This window comes from Corvus brachyrhynchos, unplaced genomic scaffold, assembly GCF_000691975.1.
Source record: "Corvus brachyrhynchos isolate BGI_N302 unplaced genomic scaffold, ASM69197v1 scaffold32, whole genome shotgun sequence".
NCBI classification, from domain to species: domain Eukaryota; kingdom Metazoa; phylum Chordata; class Aves; order Passeriformes; family Corvidae; genus Corvus; species Corvus brachyrhynchos.
The window spans coordinates 15,626,134-15,635,453 of record NW_008237919.1 but is presented as its reverse complement, the minus strand read 5'-3'; the positions used below and the strand labels follow the sequence as shown (position 1 = coordinate 15,635,453).

Below are 9,320 nucleotides of genomic sequence, written 5' to 3'. Positions count from 1 at the left end.
CCCACCCCCCCTGCGGAGGCGCCCGCCGTTCCCCCCCGCGCCCACGGAGCGGGACCAGCGACCCTTCTCCCGCGACCACCACTCACCCTCGCGGCTTCATCGTGCCCGAGCCGTGCCGAACCAGCCGTGCTGAGCCGAGCCGAGCCGTGCCGAGCACCAGCTGCCCGCCTCGGGCCGTTCCCTTTTCCCTCCCACGCCTCCTTGGCCGGGGATTTCCGCTTTCCGAACGCCTGGTGCGCTGCGCAAAGAGGAGCCCGGCACAGCCCATCCTGGCGGTGCCGGGGCTCAGGCACTCGCCCATCCCCACTGACCGCTTCCCAGAGCCTCGCTGGTGCCGCTGGATGGGGGATCCCGGCTCCCGCAAACCCATCCTCCCCGGAAATCCATCTCCCCCGCGGGGAGGACTCCGGTCCCCGTCAAGTGGGACACCCCTCACCGCTGCTGGGAAGCACTGGGGAGCCAGGCCTGGGCTGCTTTTGCCCTGGCACGGAGACAGCGGAGTCCTCTTGGCCCTGCGAGGCGCTGGAATCGGTCCCGCAGCCCCGGGGGAGGGCAAGGACTGCAGCCCGTGCGCTCCGGGATCTCGAAGAATCCTGCCTGGGAACTGGGAAAGTTGTGTTTCAAAGTACATTAGGTGTATGTTTGCATAAATAGCATATTTATTCTATATTTATATTTTGTAAATAACTAAATGGGATTTGACAGAGAGCACAAGCGCACCTGGAGCTGTCGTAGGTGTGTTGGTGAGGGGGTGTTTTAGCACCACCCGGCTGTTTGCAAGCTGCGGTTCTCGGTCTCAGCAGTTTCGGTTTTGGCTCCTCATCAGTGGCTGTGTTTGCCTTGCTTGTTGTCAGGAGCTTCAACCCAGCTGGGACCCCTTTGCCAAGGGGTCCGTTTTGTGAGCTGGGACCCCTTTGCCAAGGGGAGCGTTTGTGACACACAGCACAAAGCTGCCACAGCACCAATGGTTAAAGTCTGCCGCGCTCATGTTTTATTTTTTTCTTGATTTTAGTCACCCCGGGAAAGCAATTTGTGCACAATGAACATGAAACTCGGGTTGTGCAAGACCCGCAGGTCTCAGCGCCATTTCCGCTGCCAGCCAGCAGCAAGAAGGGGGATTTCAGGTTTGGGTCTTAAAGCTGACACTACTTCAGCCTTTCTGTGTTTCACTGATACCTGCACATCAGTGATCAGTTTGGAAAGGTAGGCTTAAATCTGTGCTAAATTTAAAGAAAGATAAACATTCCTATGGAATTATGCCTGAATCAGAACATATTTGCAACGGCAAATTCATATCTTTCACTGAATTTCTGATGGGATATCTTAGTTTGGGAACTAGTCTTTTGATATTTTAGGTGTTGTTTTAATAACAGGCATTTGGTGAATGGGGATGAACATGGAATCAGTTCTTTGTGGCTAAAAACTTCCTGACTTTAAATGCTTGTGACTTTATATGTGGATTTTTACAGTTCTGGATATAAAATTGTTCTTACTATGATGCATAGTTTGAGTGAAGTTTTCTGCTGTTCTTTGCAATGGTTTCTATCCTGCTTTTTTCGTACATGATAAGAGCAGTCTATTACTACACATATGTCCCAATTTTGGTGGAAAAGAATTTCCCAATAAGCAAGAAAGGCGAATATGTCTCCATAGCCAAGAATCTCTTTAGGATTTGGAAAGGTCAGATTGCAGACCTCTTTGCTGCCTGCATCAGGGTTTTGAATGTGCATTGCCTGATGAATTTTTAATCTGTAAAGCAACTTTGTCTTCTATTTCCCGTCTTGTCCTGGGTTGCAATGTATTCCATTACCATGCTCATGAGCTGTTGAAATCAGGTGGGGCAGTGTTTCCTTGCCTCCTCCCCCCAGACTATCTTTCTGTTAATGGCCCATCATTGTCCTGCCGCCGTCCTCAGAGATAACGCCCTCCGGCCTATCTTCTGTTAATGAGCCTAATCAACACTTGGCCTCATGACTCGTTATCCCATTGTGAGATGCTCCACCCAGAGGGAGGAACCAAGCATCCCATCGTGGATATAATCTGGGACTCTGAACACCAGAGCCAACCCTTTCCACTGGATTTCCAGAGGACAGGAGCTACACAGCCATCACTGGACCTTCTGAGGAGGCGCAGACCCTTTTTCTACAGGATCACTGCTTCAGAGGACTGCAGCCACCATTCTACCAGACTGCTACCACCACCCTGCCTAACAGGGACTCAGGTTGTATCTTGACTCTGTCAGTTTGAAACAGTGTTTTCTTTTAGTTTTTTTTCCTTTTCTTTAATTTCCCCCTTAAATTGTTATTCTGACTTGGTGCCTCACAACTTCTGTATGATGTTCATGAAGGCCCAGCCTTAGGCAGGTCCTAAGTTGCCCCTACCTGCACAATTCCTCAGAAGACTTGAAATATAAGGGTATTCTTCTGCCAGTGACTCCATTCCTATGGCACACACTAAACAACCCTGTGGTTAATAAAAGCAGGTTCTCAGCGACAGATCATTGCCATTACATATAGGATGTTTTTTGGGGAGTGTTTCCCTTTTTCTTCCTGCACAAGCAAAAAAGGAGAAGCAGCTGATATGGTTCCTTGTATTTACACTGAATAGCATACAATAAAAATATGTTTTTATTCTTTTGGATGCAGATTTGTTAATATGGCATTTGCTACCAATAAGTCAGGGTATTTGACTCAGAGTCAAAACAGAGGCCTCAGTGACATGATCTTTGCCCTACAGGTATCCCATCAAAGATAAGGTGGGCAATAACAGACAGGGATGTTGGAAAAGCCTATGTGAAAAGTTTTCATCACATGTGGCTCCTCATCCCTCCCACCATACGCTTATAGAAAGATTCAGACAGAGACAGCTGAGTTCCTAGAGTGATTTTAAAAAAAAATATTGTTGACAGCTACTTTGTCCTCTCTTTTGTGTGCAACACTTTTTCAACCCTTTTTCTCTGCCTCCACAGAAGCTAACAGAAGCAGCAAATGGAAGGAGGACATTGCATCTTAATAGAGGGTGAGGGGAGAACAGTGTACAAACACAAATTGTTTCCTTAACTAATGGAGACAGTGGAATAAAACAGCAAAGCTGAGTGCTAAGAACAGTCTGGAGATGAGGGAAAAGATGCAGTTGCAGTACTTTGTGATTCTGAGAAAATAATTTGACAGAAGTGGATGAACTAGGAGGAAATAATTGTCTGACTGTTTGCTCTCTAGCTCACATTTTGTTGTCACACCAGGCACTCAGGGCATTGTCCAAAAATATCACTTTTAACACCCAAATTCCTAGACTGTTCCATGCAAAAGAAGAAACCTGTAGCCCTGTAAAAACACGTGTTCTGAGACGTGCTCTGTGTGTGTGGTAGCAATGGCAATCCATTTATTTATACCCAGAGAAGGAAAGTACTGTATTGTACTTAGTTACATTTTTAGAAAGGAGCACTGGTATTCGCAGTTCTTTATTAGTTGTGCATGTTGAGATTTCCTGTTGTTTTAGGAATAGCAAGGGAATAACTAACTTGGCAATACTTTTCCCTGCTCACTGTGTGTGGGCATGTTAAAAAAAAAAAAAAGGATTGACCACCGTATGTCATTGCTGAAAATGTCTCTTGAGCCTCTTGTATTCAGGCCATATTATCCTGTGTGGAATGATTCCAAAGAGAAGAGTGCTCTTGCTGTCTGAATTGCCCTCTGCTCCTTCGCTCACTTCCATTTTTACCAGATATCCTTTGCTCTGATCTTTTGCTAAGGAGACTAGACAATGCATCAAAGAATCTCTTCGGGCAGAGAGTTCACAGGTTTCAGGGTTCACAGGTTCATTTAGAGTGTGAAATGCCTTCTGGAGAAGGATTATTTTCTTTTGCCCAGGTTCACTACATTAACTGTAAGAATGACAAGAGAGGGGAGCACAGCTGAATAAACTCAGCCTCAAGCCAGAGGCAAGTGCTTTCAGCTGAAGAAGACAAGGAGCAAATTGTCTGAAACCATCCAGCAGAAGTTTTTCTTCTCCAAAAGGAAGTTGTTAGCTTTTAGGACAACTTCTTCAGCATGGCATTTCTGATCCCACATAACACACAGGGCATTGGAAATCCTCTGAGAAATTAAAAAAAAACCCATGACAGGAAAGCCTGGATCCCAGTGACTGGCAAACTCTCTACAGAGAGCATGGAGAGGGAGTTCATGGTGCCTGCACTGGCTGCTCTCTGGTTAGAACTAAAGCATAAAGGTATTTAGAATCTACCAAAACTAATTTCAAACCTCAGCCTTCCCAAACTGTGGTAAGATTAAGTCCATAAAATGCCATACAATTAAGTTCTCTTTTTGTTTCTGATCATGGTGATCTTCTGTGAGGAGAGCTAATGAAATGTTCAGAGAAAATGCATAAGAGCCATTGTGGCAATATCTGAACAGGTGAAACATTTTTCAAATGCAAACACAATTATGTAAAGTCTCAAGACTAATATTTACTCTAAGAACATAAAATGCAGCATAGGTATTTGCTGTGCAAATCAAAGATTTTTGTTTCATATCTCACTGAACATCAAGAGTTTTAAGATGCAGATTAAAAGAAAAATATTCTCTGTCATTTTATAGATATAATTGTAACTTGCTTATCATCATCATTATGTCAACATTGCATTGTTAAAGTAAATGAGCTCTGATTTGAAATTATAAAACATATTAAGCATGGGTTTGGAAAATGATATTTTGTTTCAAGTCTAAATGGGCCTTATAGAAAGCTATTTTAAGAACAGGTATAGTAAAAAATAATCTTAATACTATGTTAGAAAGCAAATATATATCTGTCCTGCTATAAGCCATTGCCATGAAGGAAAGAATCTAGCAAATTTTGGAAACCAATCTCTGATATGAAAATATTCCCTTTTGAAGAAAAACACAGCTGTATTCCTGGATACATTAGTATCAGAGCAAAACAGTGGCCATCACATACCAAAAATTATGTTTTAATATTGGTTTTAGAAATAAAAAATTTAGAAAAGTGTTTATTTCTCCTCATAGCACAGTCAAATAGGAAACCATGTAATGCAACAGGATATGATACGGGTGCCAAATAGTGAGAAATGGGAACTGAAATCTGTATGACTTAATGCTGTTTATTGAATTATTTGATAAAAAATAGTACTACTACTAGGATTTGATGAGAACTGTAGTTTCATCTTATTGTAAAAAGCTGGTTTGGCCCTTAAATAACTAAAAAAATTCCCTCTGATACCACTTGCAGTAGCTGTAGGGTAGTGTGGCATTTGGGCTTTTGAAAATGTGGTTGCAGGACAGATGAGTGGTTGGGCTGAATTCCCCTAACAGCCCTGCCTTTCAGGAGGTGTAGTGGTAAGGACGTTAACATTGATTCCATAATGGGTTGCAGGTCAGTAGCTGTCAGTACAATGAGTACAGGTGGGGCTGTGAATGCTGCCTGGTTGTGTGTGTGCCATGCCATGAAACACAGCCATGGATGTGCCACCTCTTTCCTCTGTTCACAGCAGGACAGGGCACGCCCCAGAAAGTAAAAAATGAGCAATATTGCATGGCTCATCAGCTGGTGATCAGCTGTCCAGCATCTTCCTCCAGCCCCTGGTGCTGAAATTCTTGCACCACTGATTGCATAGATGTAATATTTTGTAATGTTTTAGTTCTGACTTTCCCAGCCTCTTTACTTCTTTTTTTCCTGGCGCTTATCTGCAGCTGATATTGCAATATGGCCTCTTTGTTCTTTTTCCATTACTGATGTTGGTGTGATGTAATGCAAGCGAGCTTCGGTGGAGCAGTGAACACTGCTTGTACCAGTTACAGCTCAGAGAGAGAAATGGTTTTTATTTCTCAGCTTTGTTTGTCTGATTATTGATTATCACTTTATTTTGCCCCCTTTGAGAGAGAGAGAGAGAGGAAGGAAGGATCTACCTCAGAGCTGTAGGTGCTCCTGTGACAGGTGAAGGCAATAATGTGATCTTTGTCTAGACACATTCCAGAGATAATTCACTCTGACTTTCATTTCTGAAGGAGAAATTTTGAAGACTCTGCTCTTTTGTAAGAGAAGAAGTCATGATCTGCCGGAACTTGATGATATTTGAGATGAGTTTTGCCTTTAATGATGCAGAAATAATTTTTCCTGGGGTAAAGAAGGATGTGATCTGGCAGGGTGTCAGCTGCTCAGCAAACTCTGCCCATTCTGATGTTACTTCCCCGAAATACTCCAGAAAGCAGTGAAAAGGAGATGAACTTTGGCACACATCTGCACACTCACAGGTAATTCTTGCCATGCAGCTGGTGCCCCAAAGGTCTGTACACCAGCTTTCCCCAGAGCAACTTTCTCATTTGCCCAGACCAGATCGGGGCAGTTGCTCTGGTACCCAGGGCCACACACTGAGCAGGGACAGGCAAGGGAACAAGGACTTCTGCAGGGGGCTGCACTCCCCAAAATCTCTCAGAGCCCTCATCAGCACATTGTGGCCACCTCCAGTAATGTGCAGCTCTGAGTCTGGGGACTCTGCCCAACCCAGAGCCTGATCCCAGAGAAGACTGGGATCCCACTGTTTTGGGCAGTTCAAGAACATGGGCTACAAGCTCTCAGCAGCAAGAGGCAAGGAGCTGTCACACTGACCCTTGGGTGGTCATGCTGTACAGCCAGCACTGTGAAGCAAACACTGACTCCTGAATTTGTGACAGCTGAGGGGACCTTGCTCAAGAGGATGCTGGACACCCCTGCTCTGCCATCTGGCTCCAGCCCTTCAGCTTCACCAGGCATCAGCATTTCTGGGAACTGACATACCCACAGCTGCTGGGGCAGTTGGTTTCAGCCACAACACTCCCTTTGCTGTAAAGAACAAATAAAAACCCCCGAATTTGCTTTCTGAACATGCTGCACTGGTATGATAAGAAAGCTGGCTGGCCCCCAAGGCTGGCAGACTTCTCTGCTGCCTCCACCCAGGCTTCCATCAGACCTCATCCTTCTGAACCCTAAGGCAGTAGCAGAGGAAAGAGCATCTGGAGACTCCGGCATATTTGCTGCCCCGGGTCCCTCACTCACCTCCTGTCTTGTTTCGGATCTGTGTTTGTTCTGGTGACTTTGCAGAGGCCAAAGGACCATTGAATCTGTTATTTTGGCTCCTCTAAGCCATCAGAGTCAAAGGGCCCTGAGCTCTTCAGCAAATGCTTGGCTAGAGCATCACCTCCAGAAAGACCTCCAGGTTTGACCTACAACCCCAAGACAAACAGACCCACATGGATCTGTTATGTCAGTCAGTGGTTCATTTCCAGACCTTATTGTTCTTACTCTTAACAACTTCTTCCTCACTCTCCCATGGCAGTGGCCTGCATTTGCTTCCAGTCTTTGGTTCTCCTTCTTGTTTCTGTGCTGGAGTGAAGAGCCTTGCTAGAGTGGCTACCTCCTCTCTCCTCTCCCTCAGCCAGCCATTTAATGGGCTTTGTGCCACAGCATTGCACTGAAATACATTTCTGTTTGTTGTGAACATTGACCTTTCATTGCATTTCTTGCTTTTTTGCAGCTTGAGAAATTGTTGATATGACCTACTGTTCTTCACCAGTACAGCAGTGCAGCTAAAGGTGGAATAGAACACAAATTCAAAGGCAGCAATGAATGAGTCAGTACAAAAGGACTGATGGGCTTTAAAGGTGCAGAATCAGATCCTTTGCCTCTGCTCCATCAGAGGAGCAACATATCATACGAATTGTAAGTCTATAAACACTTCTGTCTATTCTTAGCAGGGTACTGAAAGTGCTGTCTTCATTGCACTGTTAACAGACTGGCTCTTCCCAAAATGTTCAGTGGAAAATTGAAAAAGAAGAACAGAAAGGCAGGCAGACATACAGAACCCTGGTAAACCCATTTTTAAGAGCAGATGACTTGCATAAATAAGGCCAAATTAAGCTCTGACTTAAATGTTGTTGAAACTGATTCTGTGAGAAGGACAGACAAGAGTTCATCTTTCCTCCATCATCTTTATAATATTACTGTGCCTCAGGAAAAAAAAAAAATCCTTGTTCCTGTGGTGATCCCCAGTTTTGTTATTAAAAAAATGCAAATAATTTACTCTTGAGATCAGTAGATAATTTTTAATAGAGTCTTAAGTACATACATTTGAAATATTCTTGGTTGTACAGGAAGATTTTTTTTTTAAAGTGTGGTAATTTGTGCTCTAAGTGGAAACAAGGAAATGTTACCCTTGTAAAGACAAATATTTATTTCATTGTTGAAAGTGCAGTGCAGTCATTCAGCCTTTTAGGTCTGAGATTGTTGAGAGATGTTTTAAGACCCTATTCCAAATGTTTTAAGAGATTACAGGCTTAGTTTTCTAGAGCACTTGTTAAGAGTAGTTTCTCTGTAGTGTGAATAAGGAATTGTAATCCCTTTCATTCTCCTCTTTGAGTGTGTTTATGTTAGCAGGATCTGTCTAAGTCTGCCATCCTGCAACAAATAGGATTAACAGACTGTCTGCTCCTGCTGTACCTTAGATGGGGTGCAGAAATGTGCATTCCTCTTCCCCTCATGAGCACGTTTGTGTGTGTTTGGCACACAGCAAGACCACGAGTGAAGGACTGCTGATGTATGAGCAGCTGTGTCCCTCTTCTGTCCTCCCTCTCAGGTTCTCGGGAGATTTCTTAGGAGCAAAAAAGCTGCTAAGCAATGTTTGGACCTTCTCTGAGTGACTGTTTTAGGGATTGATGCATCTCAGCAGTGGTCGTTTCCCTTGTTCCAATCAGTTCTATTTTATTTCCCAAAGTAGGACACCTCAGAGTTTGTGCTGTCACACATCTGCCTGAAGAGTTGTGTTTGTTTAATGTCTGTTGTTAGGATTTGGTGTATTTTGGCTGTGGGAGAGAAAACACCAGATGATTTAGGAATTTCAGGGACGAATTTGCAAGGCAACTTATCTATGAATCAAAAGAAAGTTTGAGATTATTTTTCTTGCCCTAGTGGTTTTCACTCCCACTCAGTGTATAATTTGTGAGCCTTGATAGAAAGGAGCATTGCCCTTACAGCTCATAAGAGTGCTCTAGAGAGGGGTTTTTTAAGTTTTGTGAGGTTTGTGGTTTTGGTTTTTTTTTTTTCTTTTAAATGGACCAGATTGAGCATTAATTTAATTTTAGGGGAGGGAAGGAATCCCTGTTCTCTTGCATGCTGCTCATATATCTACACAGCAGATGTATGCAATCCATACTTTACTCTGCTTTCAGAATATCAGGACTATGGCAAGGGAAATGCATGTATGTATTCACATGTGCATGGATCCACAAGAAATATAATGTGACATTGTTGAGAAGCTGTATCTTTCCCTTGAC

The 9,320-nt window shown here is 43.8% G+C and overlaps 1 protein-coding gene across 3 annotated transcripts in view; it reads right to left on the bottom strand.

The window, feature by feature from the left end:
- Positions 1–430, bottom strand: part of ICOSLG (inducible T-cell costimulator ligand) — a 12,606-nt gene extending 12,176 nt beyond the window's left edge. For 2 of the 3 annotated variants that reach the window (XM_017733291.1, XM_017733290.1), the window contains exon 1: positions 87–430. In XM_017733291.1, the coding sequence (XP_017588780.1) occupies positions 87–370 (284 nt within the window). In that variant the 5' untranslated portion in view covers positions 371–430. The remainder of the gene's footprint in view (positions 1–86) is intronic. The other variant, XM_017733292.1, reaches the window with a different exon arrangement.
- Between the last annotated feature and the right edge of the window lie 8,890 nt (positions 431–9,320).